At 49.8% G+C, this 26257-nt stretch overlaps 1 protein-coding gene across 8 annotated transcripts in view; it reads left to right on the top strand.

The window, feature by feature from the left end:
- The window catches only part of NEO1 (neogenin 1), a 181581-nt gene extending 157417 nt beyond the window's left edge, over positions 1 to 24164 (top strand). For 4 of the 8 annotated variants that reach the window (XM_071441903.1, XM_071441901.1, XM_071441905.1 and 1 more), the window contains exons 18-29: positions 297 to 435; positions 2908 to 3015; positions 6140 to 6334; positions 7399 to 7431; positions 10827 to 10895; positions 11507 to 11654; positions 14323 to 14561; positions 15058 to 15150; positions 16931 to 17089; positions 18044 to 18280; positions 19065 to 19201; positions 21684 to 24164. In XM_071441903.1, coding sequence (XP_071298004.1) covers positions 297 to 435; positions 2908 to 3015; positions 6140 to 6334; positions 7399 to 7431; positions 10827 to 10895; positions 11507 to 11654; positions 14323 to 14561; positions 15058 to 15150; positions 16931 to 17089; positions 18044 to 18280; positions 19065 to 19201; positions 21684 to 21767 — 1641 coding nt within the window. In that variant the 3' untranslated portion in view covers positions 21768 to 24164. The remainder of the gene's footprint in view (positions 1 to 296; positions 436 to 2907; positions 3016 to 6139; positions 6335 to 7398; positions 7432 to 10826; positions 10896 to 11506; positions 11655 to 14322; positions 14562 to 15057; positions 15151 to 16930; positions 17090 to 18043; positions 18281 to 19064; positions 19202 to 21683) is intronic. The other 4 variants (XM_071441906.1, XM_071441902.1, XM_071441908.1 and 1 more) reach the window with 2 other exon arrangements.
- Positions 24165 to 26257: the final 2093 nt, after the last annotated feature.

Below are 26257 nucleotides of genomic sequence, written 5' to 3'. Positions count from 1 at the left end.
AATGAAATGCTGTAAACCAACCCCAAGGTAAACAGGGCTTTAACCACTGCAGAGCAAGTGGGCCCTGGCCCTTGGATTGTTTTTTTTTTCCCATTTCTAATTGACTGCTGCTAAGTGCTCCTGCTGATTGCAGCATTTCTAGTGGAGGATAAACGTTGATATTTGATTAATGAATTTGCACGGCAGAGAAGCAGCAGCCCTAATTAATGACTGTGCTTATGGAAATGCTGGGAGCAGGGGCTGGGGCTGTGTGAGGGCTGTGCTTTGGCAAGTGCTGACCCTGCTTTCCCTTGCAGACTGCAAATGCCACCACCCTGAGCTACCTGGTGACGGGGCTGAAGCCAAACACCCTCTACGAGTTCTCAGTGATGGTGACCAAGGGCAGGAGATCCAGCACCTGGAGCATGACAGCACATGGGACAACCTTTGAATTAGGTACTCCTGGGATATTCCCAAAGAAACCTCCACCTGAAATGGTGCTGCTCATTAACACTTGCTGGGGGGGGGCAGGGGGGCTGAATAGTTCAGTCAGAAATTCTGATTAAAAAAACAACAACATACTTGAAAATTGCAAGGGATGATTGCAGGAGAATTTACATCAAATTACAGAGAAGTCATGAATAATGTACCACACTTCATGGGCAGGAAAAAAGAAAGTCTCACAAAAAGCACCTTAACAGCAAATACAAAGAAAACACTTCAGCAAATAATAATTAAAATTTGCTGTAAATGTGATGATAATTGTCACAGAGTGAGGAGGTGCATGAGGCAAATGAAGACAAAAAAATCACAGTAGGCATTAAGACATCCAAATGACCTCTAAATTCCTGTTCAGTGCAGAACAGAGCAGGGTTTGAGCTGCCAGGAACAACTCAGGCCCAGGGAGTGACTGTGAGGGCCAGGCCCTCCCCCTGACCTGCCCCTCATTAGCTCTTCTTACCCTGCAGTGTTAAATGAACTTTGGGCAATTAAATTTACTGCCTGTTATGGGTAGGGCTCCCTTTAGATGGACTGTGGAGGACAAGAAGGCCAGAGTCCAAATGAGCCCAGAGTTCTCCTTCTAAATTAAAATACAGCCAAAAAAATCAATCATGCAAAGAATTAGTGAGATTTTCCAGATAGTCTATAGCAGAAATTCTTTAATTTCTGCTTCAGAAAAAGCAAACCCAGGATAAAATCTGAACTCTCTGAAGTCCCAGTGAGCTTCAGTTGCTTTTGAAACCATTGTGGTGGTTTTGGGTGGGAATTCCATGGTGTGGGGCCAGCTCTGGGCTGGGGCTCCTTTCCCAGCCCATATTAAACACTGCATTTGGTGTTTCTGCTGCCACACGTTCAGTCCTCAGCCATAACCCTGCTCTGAGTGCAGGGACTGCAAAAGCTGCACAAATAAAGGTTTTTAAATGAGAATTTGACACAAAGCCCCTGAGCAAGGGCACAATGCAGGAGGGCTCAGTGCATTTAAACAGGAATGCTCAGGTTGAAGTGCTTGGAAGGAATGTTTGTAAATATGACCCAAAAGCTGGAGAACTAAGTAGAAAATTTAAAACAGAAATTAAAAAAAAAAGGCTAAATATATTTTCTCATAACAGATCTTGTGGTTTATAATACTGGCCAAATTCCTGAGTGAGTGGCTCATTATTTTGGGGTACTCCTGAGAAGTTTTACAGGACTTGCTCTTAAAAGGAAAATAGGGAATTCTGGGCTCTGTGTTGTCTGTGTATTCCTGTGTGGGCTACTCCTGATTTTCTATTTTTGTTTTCCTCTGAATCCTTTTTTTTACATATTTGGGGCAATAGTTACAAGAACTCCTGGGCTTTGGCTGTCCCTGGTTTCCAGCTCTTCATCACAGGGATAATTGTTGGCCATCCCAGAGGATTTATGGATGGATTTCTAATTGATCACCCACATAAACCTCTGGAAAAGCAGAAATTTCAGTGCTCCTGTGGCTGCATTAAACACCCAAGGTGGATTTACTCTGGGTTGCCCCCTCAGGAGCCTCCTGGGTTTCAGGATGTGGCACTGCAGGGATGGTCAGTGCCCTCTGGAGCTCACAGCAAGGATTTCAGCTTTTGCTGGAGCCATTTGTTCTGTTTTCTGAATTCTTGGCAGGAGAGGCTGATGGGAGAAGGAAAACTCTCCCCTCCTTTCTTTCCCTCAGTGCTGCTCTCTGGCAACCCAAGTTAAAACGTTGTGTTCAGCAAATCCTTCTGCATTTGAGACACTCTGAGGTGCAGATGCCTTCCAAATTGCAAATCATTCCTCAGGAGCTCAATCAGCCATCACAGGTTTGCCCAGAGGTTGTTCCCAGAGCAGCTGGGGCTGCCCCTGCATCCCTGGCAGTGCCCCAGGCCAGGCTGGACAGGGCTTGGAGCAGCCTGGGACAGGGAAAGGTGTCCCTGCCATGGCAGGGGTGGCCCTGGATGGGCCTGAAGATCCATTCCCAAACCATTGCAGGCTGGTATAATTCTGAGTTGCTGCTGGATTTACTTTGCTGATTGGGATTTAAGTGGCAAATGGGCACTGCTGGGTCTGAGTCCCACCATAAGCCTGGAAACAGGGAGATGTTTCAGATACCTGCCTGAACAGAACGTGTCTTTCACAAAGTTTGGAGGATTTTTGTGATGACTGAAGAAGTTCAGGTGAGAAGTCAGTTGTGCAGATCTTTGAGGATGCTCCCTCATGGATCACATCTGGTGCCAGAAGTGCTCTGGAAAGGAGGAACTCCATATGGGAGGGAGGCACTGGCCCTGGATGGCATTGGCCAGTGAGGGGGGATTTATGGCAGTAAAGAGAATAACCCAGGCATACATAACAACCCAGATATAACCAGATGGGGCTGCAGGCCCTGAGCTGGCTGTTGTCTGGTGTGACAGGGCAGCCCTTGCTGACTCTCTGGCTCTGTTTCAGTGCCAACCTCCCCGCCCAAGGACGTGACTGTGGTGAGCAAGGAGGGCAAGCCCCGCACCATCATCGTCAACTGGCAGCCGCCCTCCGAGGCCAACGGCAAAATCACAGGTGGGCACCAGGAGCTGGGCTGCAGCTGCTCTGCCAGCCTCAGGAGCTCCACCCATTGCTCACTGCTCTTCCTCACCCAGGTCTGCTCACATCTGATCCAACTGCAGTGGGAAATGCAGCTGGAATTTAAATATCTCCATAAGCTTTGTGCTGTTCTAATAGCAGCCTCCAGCAATGGCCCCTCTGGTCCATCAGAGGTTTATTTAGGAGAGGCCATCCCAGTGCTCTTTGTCACCTTTGTGGCATTTTTGTGCCACAGAACAGACTCCAGAGCAGTTTCCTGTTCCCCTGACAGAACCATTAGGAGTAAACTGTTATTTGCCTTTAACTGCATCACTGCCACCCAGGATAAATCACTTTCCAGACAGTAATAATTACTGATTCCCTTCTATAATTTCTGTTCAGCTTCCCATTTGGAAGGCCTTTCTGAAATAATCACTTCAATTTTAATTTGTTTAAAGCTGAAATCAGATTTTAATGGCATTGTGTAATTTTGGGTCTGAGCTCAGGATTAACCATGGTGCAGAATCAAACCTGGGACACCTGACTGGGCAGGACTGGAGCCCAGGCTCTGCACAGGAGACTAAAACTGATTAAATCACTGAAAAGGCAGCAAAATGTTTCCTCTCCATGGGAAAGGAGGATTGGCTGGAGACACAGGAGCCTTTGGTGAAAGGATTTGGCTGCCAGTGAGGGGCACAAATGTCTCACACTGAGGTACACCCAAGGGAGGGGAGAGAACTACAGAGAGCAGCATTTACCTGCACAGGGCTGGCAAAATTATCCCATTGTCCAGCTCCCAAATCCCCTGGCAGGGAAGGAAACCCTTGGAACAGAACTGTTCAGTATTTATCAGCTTTTGCACAAGCAGCAGTTAACAGCTTAAAAATGGACTAAAATGGTGATTCAGGGCTGAGCCTGAGTGCAGCAGGTGCCATTTCCCCTTTCCCAGACCCATCTCCAGCTCCCCTTTCCCAAACCCATCTCCAGCTCCCCTTTCCCATCTCCAGCTCCCCTTTCCCAAACCCCATCTCCAGCTCCCCTTTCCCAAGCCCATCTCCAGCTCCCCTTTCCCAAGCCCATCTCCAGCTCCCCTTTCCCAAGCCCATCTCCAGCTCCCCTTTCCCAAGCCCATCTCCAGCTCCCCTTTCCCAAACCCCATCTCCAGCTCCCCTTTCCCAGAGCCCATCTCCAGCTCCCCTTTCCCAAACCCATCTCCAGCTCCCCTTTCCCAAACCCCATCTCCAGCTCCCCCATCTCCAGCTCCCCTTTCCCATCTCCAGCTCCCCTTTCCCAAACCCCATCTCCAGCTCCCCTTTCCCAAACCCCATCTCCAGCTCCCCTTTCCCAGACCCATCTCCAGCTCCCCTTTCCCAGACCCATCTCCAACTCCCCTTTCCCAGACCCCATCTCCAGCTCCCCCATCTCCAGCTCCCCTTTCCCATCCCTGCTCCCCTTTTCCAGTGCCCACACAGTTTTTGGGATGTGGGGCCTGAGTGCCCTCTGCTGGGAACTTCCCCATCAGCTGAGGCACTAATTAATTCCTCATTAACTCACTCTGTGCTGTCAGTGATGCCAGAATTCTGAGTGGTGATGTCATTCCATGGCCCCCTGTCCATGGAATGCTGAACTGGGCCACTCTGGCTCCCACATGCTCAGGCATTGTTAGAGCTGCTGACTAATTAGGGCACTCTGAAATAAATTCAGTACTTGTGCCATATATATATATATATATATATATAAAATTTATATAATTATTTATTTTTATATATATATATTTATATATGTTATATAATGTATATTTTATGTATATATTCTCCACAAATCTACAAAAACATCTCCCACATTTAGATATCTTGCAGATGTAGAGATATATAGATACACAACAGATATATATAAAACAGATATATAGTAATATAAAAATTTGTATTCCATATATGTTACATAGAAAATAAATACTTGAAGCTAGATATAGATATAGTGATACAAATATATAAATAATATATGAAAATACATCATGTATATTGGTTATATACAATATATATTAAATACAGATTCAAGTATTTATTTCTGTGTGTATATAAATATATAGAGGTTCAAGTATTTATTTTATGCTGATCTGTGTTTCTTGTATAAAATAGTTACAAAGTTTTTACTGCATAATGATTGGTGACTTCACTGTATTTTTAAAACAGAACATAAATCCTTCCCATACCTTTTTTTCTGGGATGTGCAGAGCAGCCTCAGTTCTCTTCAGATTCTTGTTGCCTTTGTTGATACACTGAAAAATATTGAGATAATTACAAAAACATATTGTTTTGCTGTGTATGAGAATGTTTTGTTGTTTAAATGTAATTTAAATAATATTAATTTGTGGAGTTGTGAGGTTTTTAGGATGAGGTGAGAGATGAGAATTTGATTTTAAGTTTTTTAGAAGGTTGATTTATTATATTATGATATTATATTAAAAGAAATGATCTATTTAAACTATACTAAAGAAAGAGAAAGGATACAGATAGAAGGTCAGACAAGAATGATAATGAAAACTCATGACAGACTCAGAGAGTCCAACACAGCTGAAGGTGATTGGTTATTAATTAAAAACAATTCACATATTTGTACAAACAATTTCTAGACTATATTCCAGAGGAGTAAAACATGGAGAAGCTGAGGCTTCTCATCTTCCCAGGAGAAAAAATCCTGTCAAAGGGATTTTTCAAAAAATATCACGGTAACATTAATCCTCTGAGGATGTTTTGATAATGGCAGCTTTACTTTACTTTATTGGTCTATAAATAGGTGAAGAGATGGAAACAGCAATTTGTCCACGTTCAGGGAATGGTGATCAGAAATATTTTAAATGATATTGAGAGATGGAAACAGCAATTTGTCCACGTTCAGGGAATGGTGATCAGAAATATTTTAAATGATATTGATATTTTAAATGGCTTTTTTCTCTTACCATCTACCTTGAGCAGTTCAGAGGGAAGATGGGAGGGCTGGCTGCTATTTGAAGATGATTGTAGTGTTTGAGTCAGAGCACACTCGTGAAGCCTTGGTGGCTTCCCTGGCACAGGGCCCATTTCCTGTGCCCTGATGGTGGCACTGTCCCCTCCCTGCCCAGGCTACATCATCTACTACAGCACGGACGTCAACGCCGAGATCCACGACTGGGTGATCGAGCCCGTGGTGGGCAACAGGCTCACCCACCAGATCCAGGAGCTCACCCTGGACACCCCCTACTTCTTCAAGATCCAGGCCCGCAACTCCAAGGGCATGGGGCCCATGTCCGAGGCCGTGCAGTTCCGCACCCCCAAAGGTACCTGGGCCCCCGGGAGGGGCAGGGCTGAGCTCCTGGGCCAGGCAGCTCTGGGCTCTGCAGGGCTGCTTGGGCTTGCATGGAGTGAGCCCCTGGAAGGCAGACCTGGAGCATGAGGCTCTCAGTCTCAGGGTTGTGGGCTCTGCCCCACGTTGGGCGCCAGTTTAAAATGTGGGTGTTAAAGTGGTGGAAAGGCAGGGCTGAGTTAACCTTCAGGCAGTGCAGTCCAACCTCCACTCAGCACTCACCACAGCTGGCTCAGTGAAAGAGGCAAGAAAGGCTCTTCTGCAAGGTTTTATTCCAGCACAGTAACACTGTCACCGAAGGACAAAGCGGGGAAAGAGGAAACCACGTGGAGCAGGCAGCTTAGAAAGGGAAGGGGAGTGGGCAGAGGGGCCTGGCCTCCAGGGGAAGGGGGGTGGCCACCAGGGGTACCAAGCCAGGAGAAACCAGAGGAAGTTGTGACACCAAGGCCATGGGGAGTCTGTTTCTCCCTTTGGGAGGGATGACTCCATGGTAAGGAGTTCCTGTCTCCAGGGCTGAGGGCCTGGGGATTGACCAAGGTGGGAGAGTTCATGGGATGCTCCATCCCTGTGGCTGGAGCTCAGCTCTGGGGTTCACTGGCTGTTCCCAGAGCCTGGGCCCTTTGGGCTGTTCTGCTGTTACAGACTCAGGGTGGCTGCAGTGACAGTCCAGGCCCTGTGTGTCACATCTGCTCTGGGAGTGGGATGGTGCAGTGGGAACTCCTGGGATGCAGCAGGCCCCTAACTCAGGAACTGATGGTGATGGGCAAAGATAGTGAAGAGTAAAATGGGAGAGAGCTTGGGAAAAAGAGAATTATGAGTTTGTCAGAGAATCCTATCATTGGGAGGGACCTTACAGCCCATCCATGGGCAGGGACACCTCCACCAGCCCAGGTTGCTCCAAGCCCTGGCCTTGGACACTTCTCCACGTGAGTTTCAAGAGCTGTACCCTGTGCTGTGGGAAACTTGGAATTCTGTCTCACTCCTTCAATCCTTGTGATGTGTCTTTTGTTTTTTCCTCCCTGTGCTTGCCCCACTAAGCTGAGTCCTCAGATAAAATGCCCAATGACCAAGGTAAATGAACAGCCACATTTCTCCTCTCTCCATCCCTCACTGTTCTGTTTGCTGTCCATGTGCTGTGCCATTTTCTGAGTGGAGCAGGATCCTGCTGCTCTGACTGGGGTGATTCCTGCTGTGCTGACAGGGAGAGCTGAAGGCTGTGGGTGGCACAAATGTGAAGGGATCCCTGTAGAGATGTCCCAGAAGGGCCATGGGGGTGGTGCCAGCTCTGAATCCTGTGGGGGAATTGCTTTGGAGCCAGTGCTGCCCCATCCAGCCCTGCCCACGTACGAGGGGGTGGAAGATCAAAGGGATTCTGGTTAGCACAAGTGCTGCTTGTGAGGATTCATTCCATAATAAAGGCAGGGAAGCCCTGGAAAGCTCTGTGCAGGAGAGATTCTGCCTGTCAGCTCATTTGGAGCCCAGACTCTCCTAAGGAGCCCAGCACTGGCTCTTAAAAGCCTGAAGGTTTTAAAATGTTTGCTTGAAAAATGGGAGCTTTGAGCTTCCCACATCGAATTAGAAGGTGGATGTCCCAGGGCACTTCTTGCTTTCTTCCAAATAACCTACAAGCCCCATAAAAAGGGGGAGAATTGCTCTGAAGGGATGAGTTAAAAAGGCCATTGGCAAACAGCTTAGACATGCAATTAAAGAGATCCTAAAGGGGCTCTGAGGGAGCTGCTCCTCACTTGGCTCCTCAGCTTGGTACTCGGATAATTTATTAAATGTGCTTTTACTCTGCACCAGGTAATGCTGGTAGCAGGGGCAGTCAGGAGTATTTGTCCCCATCCCTGTGTCCTGGAGGTGGGGCTGGGGTTTGGGCTGTCTGGGGAGCAGATGCTGCAATGCCATTGTCCTGCTCACCTGCAGGGAATGGGGGAAGGTTACAGGGATTCAGGTGAAAGTTGTTGTTTTCTGCTTCTCCCTGTTTCAAGCCCTTTTCAGCCAGTGTTACACCCTAAAGTAACATCTCCTAGTCATGATCAATTTTTATCACATCCTATTAGTTATAAATCATCAAAGCCAGGAGTTTTGTTTGGGAATTCCTGTAAGGACACTGGGAGAGCTGAAATCATGGCAGCAGCTGGAATGTGGGAAAGGGAAAGGCAGAGGCAGTGCAGGAGAGGAGCTGAGGAGCAGCACTGAACTGCCAGACTGGGACCTGCAGGGGAGAACCAGCAAGTTACTGAGGCTGGGAGCAAAACCAGAGGGGATTGAGGCTCTGCCCTGAATGGTTCTGCCCCTTTCTCTCTTTGTCTGCTTTGATGTTTCCCTCTGAACTCAGCACAGGATTCTGTTTTTCCCCACCCTTCTGGAGCACAGAGCTTGGTGAGAACTCAGGGCCTGTTGCTCTCAGGCTTCAGGTTCTTGCACTGGCCTCATCCTAAAGCAAAGATGAAGGTCTCTGATCAAGTAAACTCACCTGAAGTCACCCACAGTTAAAATGTTCTGTCTGTTCTATTGGAACAGGAGGTTCACAGTCTGAATGAAAAACAATTCCAGCAAATGCTGTCTTAGACTGTTCCTTCAAACAGGTCACACTGCCTAAGAGCTGGGGCTGCCTGGAATGCATTTAAAGGTTTAATCTGTGGGTTTAGGGATTGCATCCTCAGAAGCACCTTGGCTGGGTACCTAAATTTCACCCTAAATTCATCAGGGAGGACTCCATGAGGATCACTGTGCATTGCCTCTCTCTCTTAGCCCTGGTCTGATGTCCCTTGCTGGCCTCAGGGCAGTTGTTCCCTTCTCTTTGCTGGTGTTATTCAGGACACTGAGCTGCACTTGGCCAAGCACAGGTCCTTGCAGAACTCACTGGAACCATTCCTCCTGGATAATTCTCATTCTTCTCAGTTAATTTGTTGTTAATCTTGTTAATAGGCTCCACATGGTTTTTTTATGGTGCTATTTTAACAAAGCATTGCACAGCACTGGCAGATATTTCCTGGAAGCCCAAATGCAGTATATTTTATAGATTCCTCATTATATATCTGCATAGTTACTGTTACCAGCCACATTTATGGGCTGACATTCTGCTTCTTGAAGATACTTGTTTTCCATGAAGCAGGAATGTGAAGTGTGTGCCATCTCCTGTCCATCCCCTTTTCCATCATCTCACCTGCTGTGGGGCTCCAGCTGCTTCACTGGCAGTGCTCAGGGTGTCTGATTCCCTCCCTAAACATTGCTGGTTCTTCATGTGCCCCCTCTCCCACAGCTCCTCAGCACCAGGCTCAGGGGTTCTGAGTCCCTCTGGGGGTTCCCACCTTTCAGGGCAGGTTCAGGGGCCAGTCAGACACAAAAATATTCCATAAAAGCTGTGGGAGATGCTGTCCCAGTCTGTCTCTGCTGCTGCAGGGTTATTGGTGCCCACACAGGGACCCTGGTGCTGTGTCTGCTCCATCCTGGCAGCTCCCTGGGTCATGTCCCACTGTCCTGCAGTCTGTCCTTTCCCTCACTGCACACACAGAATGTTCTCCTTGTTCCCCTCCCCAGCTTTAGCCCCTGCCTGGTTTTGCCATTTGTCTTTATTTCAGGGACCAGTTCACAGGCTCTCATTTGAGGTTCAGTTTCCATTTGTGACACGTCCTTTAACACTTCATACTTCTTGATTAAAAGGGATTTTTAACAGAAAAAAATCCTTCTCCCAACTGTTCTCCTCCACACTGCCTCACTTTTTGGAGGATTGGTTTGTTTTTTTTCATAGAAGAGTGTGAAAATGTGTAAAATACTGTGGATTCCTGTAACCAAAGGAAGATTTTTCTTCACAAATGTTTCCCCATCTCCAGTGGTTTTGTCACTAATTTTGCATTAGTGCATCTTGATGAAAACACAGAATGGAAGGGCCAGGTTTGATGTAACTGATTTATTGTTCCCTTGGGTTTCATCAAAACCATTTCTGTGGTGCTTTGCTGTCACCTGTGGTGTGCAGGGGAGAACAGGGAGGAGCTGAAAGCAAGTTTTTATGGCTAGGCAGGGCCTTAATATTACATTTACTGTGCTTGGGATCCTCCACCCATTTCCAGTCTCCCCCAGGTGCTGGAATTGGGTGTCAGGAAAAGACACCTGGATAATTCCTGGTTTGGGGTGATGAACTCTCAGTGCAAGTGTGGCAAAACCATTTGCCTCAAGATGTACCTGTGCCTTACTGCAAATGGGCTTTATTGTTGTTTTTAAAGTGGAATTAGGAGAGGCTTAATTAGGAAAACAATAACTGGGAAACCATTGAAGAGCTCCTTTGGAGAAGTGGCTCTTTCCTTGGAGAAGCAGGTGCTGTGCAAAGCCAAATTTTGTTGTAGGGACAGAAAAGGAGGGGAAAAGCTGCTCCTGGGGGGCTTGGGGAGGTTCTAAAGAAGGACTCAGAGGTGCTGAGTTGTGTCTGTGTGTGTTAAATTCCTGTGTGTCCAACCCTGCAGCCTCAGGATCTGCTGGGAAGGGGAGCCGCCCCATGGACCTGGGCCCCGACTACAAACCCCCGCTGGGAGGTGAGTGTGGGGCAGAGCTGCTCCATGGGCACACTTTGCTTCCACTGTGGGCCAGCCAGGGAATGTTCCAGAGCTGTTCCAGAGCTGTTCCTGCTGCTGCTGAGCTCCCCTGGCGTTTCCATCCCAGAGCTGCTCCCAGCGTGGTGGGACACAGGTGCCAGAGTGGGACATGAGCTCTGGAGGGACACATGAGGAGGGAAAGGCCTCCTGTGCTCCTGCTCCTGCCCAGTGCTGGGTGGGGGGATATCCTGTCCTCAGGGTGCTGATAAAGGGTTCCTTTGGAGCCAAGTGACCCCTGGAGGCTCCTGATGCAATTCCAGTGGCTCCAAGGGGAGCCTGTGGTGCTGCAGGGTCCCAGACTGACTCTGCTTAGAGTGGGGAGGTTTTTGTGATAACTGAGCAGGCTGCACTTAAATTGTGATAGACTCAGGAGGAAAAGGATCTATAAATCAACTTCAGGTGAGCAATTGTACAGAAACAGTTGGGAAATGCAGAGAAACAAACATTTCTCAGGAGATCCATCCCCTGCTGCTGATTTCAGGATTCCAGGCATCTTTGGTGGGCACTGCTTGATTTCCTGGGTAATAAATGAGCCTTTTCTCCCCTCCCAGGCAGTAACAGTCCCCATGGCAGCCCCACATCCCCCCTGGACAGCAACATGCTGCTGGTGATCATCGTGTCCGTGGGCGTCATCACCATCGTCATCGTCGTCATCGTCGCCGTCTTCTGCACGCGCCGCACCACGTCCCACCAGAAAAAGTAACGGGGCTGGGGCTGGGGCTGCCTGCCTTACTGACTCCTGTGCTTTAATTCTGCTTCTAGGGTTTATTTCCTTCAAATCCTGCAGCCTGTAGGTGCTGCTGCTGGGCTGCTTTTCCTGGCAGTGTCCCACAGTTCCAAGCCATCAGTTCACACACAAAGCAGGGCAGTGCTTCCGATGTGCCTGCACTTCCCCCTGCCCTCCCTGAGGAGAAATTGTCCTGTGTGGTGTTTGGGAGGTCCCCAGGATGAGGGAAGAGATGAGAACCTGACTCCATGTTCTCAGAAGGCTAAATTTATTTTATATTATATTATATTATATTATATTATATTATATTATATTATATTATATTATATTATATTATATTATATTATATTATATTATATTATATTATATTATATTATATTATATTATATTATATTATCATGCTATACTAAAACTATACTAAAGAAAAAGAAAGGATACATCAGAAGGTTTAACAAGAATGATAATGAAAAACTCGTGATTGACTCCTCAGAGTCTGGCACAGCTGGCTGTGATTGGTCATTAAGTTAAAACAATTCACATGGAACCAATCAAACATGCACCTGTTGGTAAACAACTTCCAGACCACATTCCAAAGCAGCAAACACAGGAGAAGCAATCAGATAATTATTATTTACATTTTTCTCTGAGGCTTCTCAACTTCCCAGGAGAAGAAATCCTGGTGAAGAATTTTTTCTTATTATTAAATACCACAGTGCCAGTCCTTTACAGGTTTCCAAAGTGGAGCCAATCCATGTGTTGGGAGCTGGGAGAGCCCAAGAGCTCAGGCAGCTCCTCACTCTTGCATTGACATTATCCAGTTTTTAGTAGGATCACTGGAGGGGAATCTGAGTGTGCTGCTGGATTCCTTAGGAAAGTGCTCCAAAATCCCAGGGTTTGTATCTGAATTCTTCCCTCAGAGCAGCTGCATTAATGCTGCAGCAGTGGTGCTCCTGCAGGTCTCTCTGTGTGTTCTTTGAAAGGCCAGAGCTGTATTTGGGGTTTGAAAAGGATCTGTTTTATGCAATCCAGATTTTGAAGGAAGTGCTGAAAAGCCAGGCTTGGATAACCTGCAGTTGCTGTGCTGCAGCACGGCCCTGCAGAACTGCAGGGGAGGGAGCAGGGAGGGAGGAGCTGGCCCTGGCACACCTGGCAGCTGGGGCTGGGCCTGGGAGAGGGCAGCAGGGAGGGGCAGGGACAGGAGATGTGTTTTGTTTCATTTTAGGGCAGAAATAACCCTGTGAAATCTCAATTTCTGAGTGCCCTCAGCCAGGGAATAACCTGATCCCTGTCACTCATCAGCTCCAGTGGGAGCAGGACTTGGGAGTGGCCCCTGCCAGAGGCTCTGTTGGTGACATTTACCAATGTCTGAGCCATTCCCAGGAACTCTGCTCCCAAAGGGACCCCTCCTCCAGCTTTGCCATGGCCCAAAGTGAGGAGTCAGCATGGCAGGAGTGCTGAAACCCACATTTGCTCTCAGCAAATGCTGCCACCCCAAATCTCTGCCTCACTGTGGTTTGCTGCTGCTCTCAGCAGGGTGGGAACCTCCCCAGTGGGATGTGTCCAGCCTGAGTGGGGCTGGAAGGAACATTGCTGTCCTTAATCCTTGTTCCCATCCTCTTGGGAGAACTGCACCTCCATCTCCAGCTGCTGCTGGAGCTTGGTGAGCCTGGGGTATGGGCACAGCATTGGAATATTCTCTCAATTTCTGCAAATTTCATTCTTGGTAAGGAAGGCTGGGCTGTAGAGCCAGGGCTGCACTCCATGGATGTGCTTTGAGGTGTCACTGGGGCTTGTGTGCAAAATTCAAAGCTCCCTGCCCAGCTGGATGCAAGACCTGAGGGAAATCCCAGGGGAAAGTTCTCCCTGGTGAGTCCCCATCTTCAGTGCTGTGCCCAGTTCTGGGCCCTCAGCTTGGGAAGGACATTGAGGTGCTTGAGCACGTCCAGAGGAGGCAAAAAGGAACACAAACCCTGTGAGGAAGGTTTGAAGGAGCTGGGGATGCTCAGCCTGGAGAAGAGGAGGCTCAGAGGTGCCCTTATTGCTCTCTGCACCTTCCTGAAGGGAGGCTGTGCACAGGTGGGGTTGGTCTCTGACAGAAGCAGAGGACACAGTCTCCAGCTACGGCAAGGAAGGATAGGTTGGAGATTAGGAAGAAATTTTTCACTGAAAGAATAATAAAGTGCTGGAATGCCCTTCCTAGGGAGGTGGTGGAATCACCATCTCTGGATGTGTTTAAAACAAGACTGGCCATGGCACTTGGTGCTAGAGTCTAGGGCAGGTGTTAGGGCATAGGTTGGACTCGATGCTCTTAGAGGTCTCTTCCAGGCTTGTGATTCTGTAATTCTGGGATTCTGTGATTCTGTGATTCTGTAATTCTGTGATTCTGTGACTCTGGGATTCTGTGACTCTGTGACTCTGTGACTCTGGGATTCTGTGATTCTGTGACTCTGTGATTCTGTAATTCTGTGACTGTGATTCTGTGACTCTGGGATTCAGTGATTCTGTGACTCTGTGACTCTGGGATTCTGTGACTGATTCTGTGACTCTGGGATTCAGTGATTCTGTGACTCTGTGATTCTGGAATTCTGTGCAAGTTGCCTTTTCCAAAAGTGCAGAACATCCCTGTGCTCTCCTCCCCAGGAAACGAGCCGCCTGCAAATCCGTGAACGGCTCCCACAAGTACAAGGGGAACTCCAAAGATGTCAAACCCCCAGACCTTTGGATCCATCATGAGAGGCTGGAGCTCAAACCCATTGATAAATCCCCAGATCCCAACCCCATCATGACAGACACCCCCATCCCTCGCAACTCCCAGGACATCACCCCGGTGGACAACTCCATGGACAGCAACATCCATCAAAGGAGGAATTCCTACAGAGGTGGGAGCCCATGGGGGTGAGATGCATCTGCTGTGGGTGGTGACATCACTTTATTGAGAGATGATGAAGTTCCTCTTCTCTGTTCTTATTTTCCAAGCAGTGAATTGGGTTTGTTCCTGGTTTCTGAGACTCTGGAGGGGTTGGATCATTTGTTTTAGTGAGGAAATGGAGCATCCAAGAGTTAGATCATTACTTTCTCTTGGTAAATACTGATTAGTAATGGGAAGATCATCTCACTTCATATTAAACCACTGGAGTTGTTTCTGACCTTTCAGCCCAGAGCTCAGTCACTGCCAGAAGTTTGCACTGTGGCCTGGAGTTTATCCAGTTCCCAAAATCCTCACCCTCACCATCTTCCCACCTTCCAGCAAAGGGGGAAGGGGCTGCTTTGGTCACTGGTGGCTCCAAGAGCTGCCTGGGAGCAGGACTAGAGGGAGGGTGTGGGAATGCTGGTTCAGGAGCTGGAGCAGAGCATAACGTGGCTGTTTCCCCTCAGGACACGAGTCAGAGGACAGCATGTCCACGCTGGCAGGAAGGAGGGGCATGAGGCCCAAGATGATGATGCCTTTTGATTCTCAGCCGCCTCAGCGTAAGTGAACACCCCCATTCCTGCTGCAGCCGCTCCCTGCTCCCAGGAAATCCCATCTGGGCAGCAGGAGCAGCTCAGGGGAGGCTCCTGAGCCCTCCTGGTGTGGGCACAGTGAGACCACGTTAGGAGGGATTGGGAGTACTGGGGTGAGGGCAGAGCATGGCCAGATGTGTCTGGGGCTCCTCCAGGGACAGCCTGTGGGCCTGGCTGCCTCTTGTGGTCATTCCCTTGGAGCTCTGCCAGTGCCCAGCTGCTCCACAGGAGCTGGAATCTCTGTCAGGTTCCTCACTGTTGGTTTTCCCCTCCCAGCCCAGGCAGTCACCATCCCCTTTATCTCTGCAGTTGCTGCTCTCAGAGCCTTCTCTGACTTTCCTCCGAGCTCCTTGAGACTTCTTTGCCCTGGGATCCTTCTCTGATACCAAAATTACCATTATTAGGAAATTTTTTTAGAATTAAACAATATATCTGGAGTTTTCAAATGACTCCAAGATGGAAAGGGACTTGGCTGAACTCTGAACAGCCAGACTGAAACCCTGTGTGAGAACCCTGGTGAGAAGAGTTCAGGAGTTACTGTGCAGGGGCAGAACTGGGAGGTAAAATCACACCAAGCTCACCCAGGCTGAGCTTTAGACTTCCCTTACATGTCCCACCTGTAACCAGGTGACTGCTGCCACAACCTCTCCATTTGATGGAATTGTTTCAGAGTGGTTCATCACATTTCCACTTTCTTTTTACTTCAATTAAAAACTGAGCTGAGGACTTGGTGTTCTTGATCTCTGCCTACTTTTTCAAGTGTCCTGATGACCTGATTGCTCAGTTTGTCAATCTTCTTGTTCTATGACCTTTTTCCAAGAGTAGCACGTGGTTTCCTGGTTTTACTCCAAGCAGTGTGATCTCCTTGTTGTCTCCCAGCTCTCCATGTGTGAGGAGGGAGCAGAGGATGCAGTTTGACACTAAATTCCTTGGAGCTGGTCTGTGTCACACATGGCTGTGTGGCAGGTGCCCATCCCAGGCCAGGCTCTGCTCCTGCCTTGTCTGAGGGCACAGACCAGGCCCAGGCCCTGCTGGAGCTTGGCCTTGAGACTTGGCCTCTCCATCCTGTTGGTGAGGGCTCCAGGGGCCTCCTGCCACAGGCTCTGCTTTGTGGGAGTGGAGCATCCACTGTGGGGTCTGAGGTGCCCTCCTGGCACATGAGGCCCTTCCTCAGTGAGCCCCACCAGAACCATTCCATGTGTCCAGCTCTGCCTGCACAACCTTCCATGGCTTTCTTCCACCCACTGGAGCGTTCAGATGGAGTTATTAATTACCTCCTAAGTACTGAATTATGACAATCCACTGTGCCATTTTAGTCTCATTTGCAGTCATGGTGTGTACCTAGTGACTTCCTTTTTTGCCTCCTGGAGTACAGAAATTCTGGAAGGACGCTGGGAAGCAAAGGGCTGTTTATTGTTTAACACACCTCACTTCATAGTATCTCAATAGTGGATAGTACATCAATGTGGGTAACAGATCTGTATTCTCTTTATTCTTCTTCTGAACTTCTCCTTGGAATCAAGCAGTGCATTAAGGGCTGGTGGCACAGTTTTTGGAGCTGTAAATGGGTGACTTTTTTGTCCTAAGCACATTTGAGGTGTGATAACCCAGGGTTTGATTCTGGGTTGTCATTCAGCCAAGGGTCTGGCTCCCTGCTGGAGGAGGGAGCAGGGAGGGGAGCCCCCAGCCTGTCCTCTGTGTGTGTGTGTGTGTGTTAAGTGTTTCTCTGTCTTGTGTTCATCCACAGCTGTGATTAGTGCTCATCCCATCCATTCCCTCGACCCCCCTCACCACCATTTCCACTCCGGCAGCCTCGCCTCTCCAACCCGCAGCTTCCTGCAGCACCAGCTCAGCCCGTGGCCCCTGGGCTCTGCCATGTCCCATTCGGACAGGGCCGACTCCACAGGTGAGACACCGAGCCTCAGGGAGCTGCTGCTCTGTGCAGCAGCCAGGGAAGCACCTGGAAACCCCAGCCTGGAGCTGGGCCAGCCTCCTCTGGGGGTTCTGTCAGGATGGGCTGGGCTTTCCTGGGTAGGTCAGATATTGATCCTTGACATCTCTGGGGATGTCCTTGGAAAAGAGGGTTCCATGTTTTACACACAGCTCCAAACAGGGATTCCTCCTGCCCTGGAGTCTGAAACTTCAGATTAACTCTGAGCTGCTTCATGGGGTAACTTTTCCCCTCATTAATACAATTGGAAACCAGCAGGGAAGGAAAGTCCAAGCTTGGCTATTGAAAATGGGGGCACACAGAGAATGGGGGTGATTTCCATGCAGCACTTTCAGGCTTGATCAGAATCATTTGTAGTAGTTTTAGAGAGCAGTAAAGTCTCCAGTGCTCTGGAAAATCCCAAAGCAATGGTGTTGCTAAATGTGCACATGGGTAACACACTGGGATGAAGCAAACTCTGAGCTTCTCTACTTTAAGGTCACCATTTGAAGGTATCTCAGCCAAAAGTGGTGTTTCCTTATGAAAACAGTTCCTGAGGCTGCAAGGTCCATTCCAGCCCAAACCATTCCATGAGTCTCAGTAAATGGATTTCAGGTGTGGCTCCTCTGTGACCACCCCAGTGCTGTGAAGAGTTTCTGGTTAAAAATGCCGATACTTTGGTACTCTGGGGTAAAAGGAGGCTGCAGATTCGTGTTCTGTGCTGTTTGTCTGAGGACTGGAACATGGAGCTCTTTCAGTACCAAAGCGTGAGAGGTGCAGTCACTCAGCTCTCGGCTCCTTTAGCTCCCATCCAGCCCATGGTCACCTGGGAGCGGGCCAGGGGGTCCGTGCAGCCCCTGGCGGAGGAGCTGTGTCCCCGTGAGCCCTCTGAGCAGCACTGACCCCTGCTGTCGGTGTGTGTCCCTGCAGAGTCCGTCCGGAACACGCCCAGCACGGACACGATGCCCGCGGGCTCGGCCGTGCCCAGCGCGGAGCTGCCGGAGCCCGAGGGGCCGTTCCTGCCCGCCGAGGAGGAGCCGCAGGGCCCCCCCACGGCCCACGTGCGCCCCTCGCACCCCCTCAAGAGCTTCGCCGTGCCCGCCGTGCCCAGCGCCGCGGGCCCCTTCGACCCTGCCCTGCCCAGCACCCCCCTGCTGACCCAGCAAGGTGAGGCCACAAAACGGGGATGTGGGGAACAAAGGGAGCTGGGGTTGGGTGGGGATGTGGGGAACAAAGGGAGGTGGGGTTGGGTGGGGATTTGGGAAATAAAGGGAGGTGGGGTTGGGTGGGGATTTGGGGAACAAAGGGAGGGTGGGGTTGGGTGGGGATTTGGGGAACAAAGGGAGCTGGGGTTGGGTGGGGATGTGGGGAACAAAGGGAGCTGGGGTTGGGTGGGGATGTGGGGAACAAAGGGAGCTGGGGTTGGGTGGGGATTTGGGGAACAAAGGGAGGGTGGGGTTGGGTGGGGATTTGGGGAATAAAGGGAGGGTGCGGTTGGGCATCACAGGAAATATGGCAGAGGCTGAGGTGAGTTTTGTTGGTGTCATTTTCTGTACATAGATAAGGCAATTCAAATCCAACACTCCATAATTGAAGTGTTCCTTTCTCCTGCTAGAATCCTGTTCCTTCAGGGAATCATCTCAGACTGCTTTGGGTTCAAAGGGAGCTTTAAAGCCATGGGCAGGGGACACTTTCCACTGTCCCAGGCTGCTCCAAGCTCTGTCCAGGCTGGCCTTGGGCACTGCCAGGGATGCAGGGGCAGCCCCAGCTGCTCTGGGCACCCTGTGCCAGGGCCTGCCCACCCTCCCAGCCAGCAATTCCTTCCCAATATCCCATCCATGCCTGGCAGTGGAAGCCACTCCCCCCTGTCCCTCCTGTGCTCCTTCCAGGAGCTCCCTGGGCAGGCAGCAGGGGCAGTGCCCGTGCCTGACGTGTCCCCCCCTCTCTGCAGCCCCTGGGCACCCCCTGCACGCGGTGAAGACGGCGTCCATTGGCACCCTGGGCAGGACCCGGCCGCCCATGCCCGTGGTGGTGCCCAGCGCCCCCGAGGTGCAGGAGACCACACGGATGCTGGAGGACTCGGAGAGCGTAGGTACCCCCTGCCAGGCTGGCAGGGCTCACCCTGGGGCTCTGTGGGCACCTGCACCGGCACCTTCATGGCCACAGGGCCACAGGGGCTTGGCACTGCCACAGCTCCTGTGCCAGGCAATCTGCACGGGAAACGGGGGAAGACAGGGAGGGTCCTGCTGATGCTGAGTCCTGCAGCTGCAGCTTCCCCAGCTCTGCAGGGCATCCCCAGTGCCTTCCCCAGCTCTGCAGGGCATTCCCAGTGCCATCCCCTGAGCATTCCAAGTGCCATCCCCAGCTCTGCAGGGCATCCCCAGTGCCTTCCCCAGCTCTGCAGGGCATCCCCAGTGCCATCCCCTGAGCATTCCCAGTGCCATTCCCAAACTCTGCAGAGCATTCCCAGTGTCATTATTATTCCCCAGCTCTGCAGGGCATTCCCAGTGCTATCCCTGAGCATCCCCAGTGCCATCCCCAGCTCTGCAGGGCATCCCCAGTGCCATCCCCAGCTCTGCAGAGCATTCCCAGTGCCATTCCCTGAGCATTCCCAGTACCATTGCACACAGAACATTTGACATTAATGTGTGTTCCAAGCCATCATCCCAAAAATGTTTGTAAATTATCACAGGAGAGTTTCCTGACTTTTGGGAAGGGTGCAGCCTTGTTGGGCAGCTTTGGAAGCAGCTTTTAGGGAATGTTTTGGGTGTGAGGCACTGGAAGAGCTGTTTTCCTTTTCAATTGCAAGCCAAGGAGCTGCTCCTGTGGCCATTGTGTCACCTGTTAATACAGAAATATTCACTGCTGCATCACTGCTGCAGGAAATGCTCATTTAGAATTTATATTTCTTTTTTTTTCCTCATTGTCCTTTTGTCACATGTTTTTTACTCTCCTGATTTTATTTCTCTATGTGCTGGTGAGGAAACTTGATCTTGGTGCCCTTTTGTGTTTCTGTCACTACTGCTTTATTAATTTTGTTTGGTCAGTACCAAACCCATACTCCACAACTAATTTGTAATATTTAAATAGAGCCATTAATACTTTTTTTCATTAATGTATTAGTGCAAGGTAGAGTCAGCACAAAAAAAAACCCCAGATTAAATTAAATTACTGGTTCAACTATGAGTCTTAAAATGTAAATTACAAGTTGAACTGTGAGGTTCAGGTTTGGGTAGTTATTTGAATTAATTCTGGGTTTTTAGGAGAAGCTGTAGGGAGGAGTTTAAGGAAGTTTACTCCCAGCTGCTGCTCTGTATCCCAGTAAGGAGCTAGCAGATGATGTGTTGGGCAGAGGGCTGGGATGATTTGCTGTACAAGGCAGAGGTTTGGTACAGTGGAAGTTCTTGGCTGTTGAAGGGGAGGAGGAGGAGGAGGTTTGTGTGTGAGAAGAGGTCACGGCTGGAAACTGCTCAGAACTGGGAAGGACTTGGTCAGGAGGGGTTTGGAGATGAGCCAGGCCATGGTCTGTCCACAGTGGTGACAGAAATGAGACAGCTGATCCTAAAAATGTGTGGGTTTAGCAGCTATCCTGATCCCAAACCAGCCTCATTTAAGTATTCCTTTGACCTTTTTGCCTGGAACATAGCTTTACTTTACTTGTCCACAGTAATGTCTGATCTGTTAAAATGAAATGGTAATTTAGCCCAAATTGACCAAATGCAGTGACAGGGATGGTCCTGTGGTCATTTGCAAGCTGGTGTCTGATGGTACTGTTAAGATAATTAACATGTAGCTTTAAGTCATTGCTCCTTTGTAATACATGGATTGATCCATGAATTTATCAGTTCTGGTCCTAAGACATGGATTTGACAGTCAGAGGGGTTTGGTCTATGTTGTGATCAGTGCAACTCCTGTTTCTATTTTCAGGAAAATGGAAGTTTAATTGCCAGCAAAAGCAGGTTTCCTTCCATTACTTTGTGCTGACTTTCCCTAGCACCACTTCTGCAATTTCTGCTGACTCTGCCAACAAATTCAAGTGCAAGAGCAGCAGGCAGTCACAGACCCTCCTGTAGTGTGTGTGGGGGTGAACTCAGGACACCTTCACAGTCAAGCAGTTCTTCACAGTTGTATTTCTGTCTCTTTTCTGTCTATTTACCTCTCCATGAATTTATTTCCAAATGCACCATATAAAAGGTGCATAGGACCTTTCCCTAAGCTGGGAAGATCCTTCTCCATTTCCTGCTTTGGTTCAAAGGCAGGGATTGAGACAGGAAAACAGGGCTTGACCAGTGGAGCTCTGAACCACAACTGCCCAAGGGCTGCACTTGGAAAGGGAGCTCAGCACCTCTCCCGTGGCAGGAGCTGAGCTTTTCCAACCCTGCCAGGCTGGGTTCACACAGAATCACTGGGCTGGGAAAGGCGCTCCCAGCCCAGAGCCCACCCTGTGCCCAAACCCCACCTTGGCATGGATGGATAAATGCCCTTGTGCTGATGGCTGAGCTGGGCTCAGGGCTGCCCCAGGAGGCTCCTGGCCAGCCCCAGCCCTGGCTGAGTGCCCCTCTCCCTGCAGAGCTACGAGCCCGACGAGCTGACCAAAGAAATGGCGCACCTGGAAGGACTCATGAAGGACCTGAACGCCATCACCACGGCGTGAGCGCCCCGGCCTCGGACTCTGCCCTGCCGCACCAGGAGTGTACAGAGGAAACGCTAAAGGAAACAACAAAAAAGAGAAAAAAAATAAGAAATCAACCAAGCAGAAAGAGGGACAGCACATGAGAGCAATGGAGGGAGGAGGAGGAGAGGAACCAGCCCCAGGTGACCCCAGTGTCACCCCCTTGTCCTGCAGGGAGCCACGTGGGGTTCCAGCAGCACCCAGCAGGATGGGCCACGCCAGGCTGGGATCCAGCAGGACAAAAGCAAAGCAAAGTGGACTCGCCATTAGTTTTTTTCTGGTCAGGTTTTGTCTCAGTGGTGTGATTGCCCTGCCTTTTCAGTGTTGGACATTGGCATTTATGTACAATTTTATTTGTTGTTTTTATTTTATCTTTTTTTATAAAAAGGAAAAAAAAATATTGTAATAAAAAAAAAAGGGAGAAACTGTTGTTTTCCACAGCCTAGGCTGAGGTTTGACTGCTTGTTCTATTGTGTATGAAAATTCATTGCCAGTGTGGGTTGTTCAGTTTTGTTTTTTTATCCTGCGTATAATTACGTCCCCTTCTGGCAGTTAATCCATGGCCTTTTGGGATGCTGCACTGCTCTTTGTAAGCTTTTTTTATTATTTTTATATTATAATTATTAAAAGCCTGACTTTCTCCTCTCATCACTGTGAGATTCCCGGTCTGTTTGAGTTGAGGTGTAATTGAGAGCCTTGTTTGTCGCTTTTTGTGCAGTTTCAGATTTTCAGTGGGGGGAGAAGTAGCTGGGGAGAAGGGGAGGGGATCCTGGGGGGGGGAGGGTTCATTCCTGTTGTTTTCCTGTCTTTTTCCAGTGACTGGGAAGACTGAAGAACAAGGAAACATCTTCAGCTGTACTGTGTGTCTGGTCACTGGGCCAGGAAGAGGCTCCTTTAGGAACATTCAGAGAATTCCTCCTGGGAATTGGGCTCCTCCTGCCCAGGTGACCCTACAGGGAGCTTCTTTTGGCAGCTGTTTTGTTGCTGTTGGTTTAAAGATGGATCAGGAGCATGCAGGGCTGGGGTTGAGTCCCCTGGGCTCTGAGAACTTGAGGATTTTCTCATTCCCAAGAGCCCAGATCCTGCCTGGAGAGCACTGAGTGCCCACAAGGTCCTGTCCCAGGCCATCCCCACAGGAATCCTACTCTGAAGGATTCCCTGAACACAAACCAAGGCAAAAATGTATTTTTTTACACTTTGGAAACCATGTTAAAATAAACCCAGTATTGGTGACCCAGGTGCTGTTCACAGACCTGCCTGGAAAGGGAGGAGAGGGAACAGGGAGGGAAGAGGGGTTTTCCTTCTCTCTTTGTCTGCTTGCCTGGCTCTGTCCTTCTCTGCATTAAAAAAAAAGGGCTGGAGTCAGTAAAATGAGAAATAAAAGACAGAGAAACCCCAAGCAGCTGCCAATGAACTCCTGTGCAATGTCACTTCTAGGATAAAAGGAATCCAAACTTCCTGATGGTTCAGGGGCTGGGATTGGGGAAGCTCAGGCCCCTCTGTGCCTCTGCCAGGAGATTTCCACTGAAGTGGCAAAAAGAACTTGGCTTCCTTTGCTTCCCTTTAGCCCCTGAAGTGGAGCTGAAGCTGTCCCTGGGAGAAGGGAGAGCAGGGATTGAGGGTGGGGTCATTTCCTGCATTTATTTATTATTGAGGGAGGGGAGGGAATTAAATAAATGGTAGCACCATGGGCCACCTGGATAATTAATGTTTGGACTTTTAATCAGTACAATTCAGGGCAAAATAAGCTACAGAACATGTATTTAAAGAATAAAATCCACCCCCTGGCCTGAGAAAGGAGGGTGTGGATCTGTTCCTTTGCCTATTTTTTACCTATACCCAAAGAAATGCCATCCTACACACAGTATTCCCAGCTGGGGGCCTTTGTGAATATTCCTTATGTAGAACACCATGAATGTTAATATTGTCATTGAATTTGGGGAGGGGGAATATTTTTAATGATAAAACAACTGTTCAAAGTTGGTTTTTTAAGGTTAAACTGAAAAAAAAAAAAAAAGAAAAAACATTTATTCAATTCAGTGTACAATCTGTATTGCACTTTTTCACATTTTAATGCTACGTTTTCTTACATATCCTGTGATTTTAACTTTGGAACATTGTGTATCCTTGTAGTGTCATAGTCCAGCTGTGCAGTGACAGCTTCCCTCAGACATTTGGGGAAAAGGAACAAACCAAACCTGTACATTGTTTTATGATTCTCATGTAGAAGAATTTCAAGGACTGCTGTAGATGTCGACCTTTCTGTACAATTTTTTTGCTTTTCTGTAGTATTTGCTGTATCCTCTATGGCTTTTTTTAATAACTTCATGTTTATTATTTTGTATTGGGCATCCAATACACTTTTTTTAATCCAATCAACTCCTGTCCTGCTTGGAGAGTTTGTTTAATTGTTCACAGTGGGTTCAGTGACCAGGTTTGGGGTTTTACTTGCCCTTTTTCTCCTTGCTGTGGGTTGTGAAGAAAGAGGAGAATTGTTCTCCCTCCAGGCTTTGTGCAGCCACTGAACTTGGAGAATTTCCCTATTTCAAAGCTCCACAGTAAAAATATCACCATTTAATTAGCAAGCAGAGAAGGAAGGGGTTCAAATCAGTGCAAGTACAAATAATACCCTTAATAAACTGGGAAATAATGGAAAAATAACACCATAACCATGGGAGATTGCACTTCCTGATTGTGGATTGTGAAGTGCAGGAATTGATGTCCTTGTTGCCACCCCCGTGCTGGTGTGCATCAGCCCCGGGCCAGCAGCCCCTGCCTGGCTCACAGCCCTGTCCCCTCCCTGTCACTCAGATCCTTCTGGTCACTCCTTCCTTCCCCCTCCCGGCGGGCAGGGAGCCTGGAATCCCCCCGGAGGGATGGCCAGGGGCAGCTGAGCTTTGCCAGCCCTGCCCAGGCTGGGACTGGCATCACTGAGCTGGGAAAAGCTCCCAGATCACTGAGCCCACCCTGTGCCCAAACCCCACCCTGTCCCCAGCCCAGAGCACTGAGTGCCACCTCCAGGCATTCCCTGGGCACCTCCAGGGATGGGGACTCCAAACCTCCCTGGGCAGCCCCTTCCAATGTCTGAGCAACCTTTCCATGGAGAAATTCCTCCTGTGTCCAACCCTTCCTTGGGAAGGAACAATCCCCTCCCAATCTCCCATCCATCCCTGCCCTCTGGCAGTGGCAGCCACTCCCTGTGTCCTGTCCCTCCATCCCTTGTCCCCAGTCCCTCCCAAGCTCTCCTGGAGCCCCTTCAGGCCTGGCAGAGGCTCTGAGAGGTTCTCTTGTCCAGGTGAGCAGCCCCAGCTCCCCCAGGCAGTTTCTGTGAGAGCAGGGGAGGTTTCCAGCAGGTCACACATCTGCCCCATGAGCCTCCCTGGCCCAGCCTGGGGCCGTTCCCTCTGCTCCTGTCCCTGTCCCTGTCCCCTGGGAGCAGAGCCCGACCCTTCGGCTGTCCCCTCCTGGCAGGAGCTGTGCAGAGCCACAAGGTCCCCCCTGAGCCTCCTTTGCTCCAGCTGAGCCGGCCCAGCCCCACGCCCCAGGTTCCCTGGGCAGCCCCGGCTGTGTGGCTGTGCCCGGGGCGGTGCCAGGGCGGTGCCAGGGCAGCCCTGCAGCCCCAGGGTGCCAGCAGATGGCAGCGGTGCCTCGCTGCTGAGCTCGCACGGCCCGAGCCCAGCTCCGGGAGGGAGCAGGGACCCCCAGGGCTGCTGCTGCTGCTGCTCAGGGGGAATCACGCTGGAAATCCCAGATTTTCCAAGGGAGCTTTGGCTTCCGACCCACAAGAGGGGTTGCCTCAAAGAGCTGCACTAAATTGGGCAACACTCGCAGGTTTTACCCAGTGAGAGCAGCCACCCATCTCCTCCTGAATGGGTTTGATCCAAAACCCTCTGCAGTAAAAGCATTTCTGCAGCAGCTCAGGGCCAGTCAACTCCACAGCTTTCACCAAAACCACTGAAGCAGTCAGTGCAGCTTTTCTTAGGATGCCAGAATGGTTTGGATGGAAGGGACCTCAAAGCCCAACTCCAATCCCACCCCTGCCATGGCCAGGGACCCCTTCCACTGTCCCAGGCTGCTCCAAGCCCTGTCCAGCCTGGCCTTGGGCACTGCCAGGGATCCAGGGACAGCCACAGCTCTGCCAGGTCCTCCTCACCCTCACAGGGAAGAATTTCTCCCCAATATCCCATCCATCCCTGCCCTCTGGCAGTGGCAGCCATTCCCTTTGTCCTGTCCCTCCATGCCTTGTCCCCAGTCCCTCCCCAGTCCCCAGAGCCCCTGGCAGGGCTCTGAGCTCTCCCTGGAGCCTCCTCTTGTCCAGGTGAGCACCCCCAGCTCTCCCAGCTTGCTTCTGTGACACCAGGGGAGGTTTCCAGCACACCTGCCCCATGAGACTCTTAAAAGCCAAGCTTGGAGCTGCCCTGTGGCTCTCCAGAACCTTCCAGAACCTGATAAAATCCCTGCCCCCAGAGCAG

Source organism: Agelaius tricolor, unplaced genomic scaffold, assembly GCF_023055355.1.
Source record: "Agelaius tricolor isolate 1412-34295 unplaced genomic scaffold, bAgeTri1.0.p SCAF_16, whole genome shotgun sequence".
Lineage (NCBI taxonomy): Eukaryota > Metazoa > Chordata > Aves > Passeriformes > Icteridae > Agelaius > Agelaius tricolor.
This window is presented reverse-complemented; position numbering and strand designations above follow the sequence as displayed.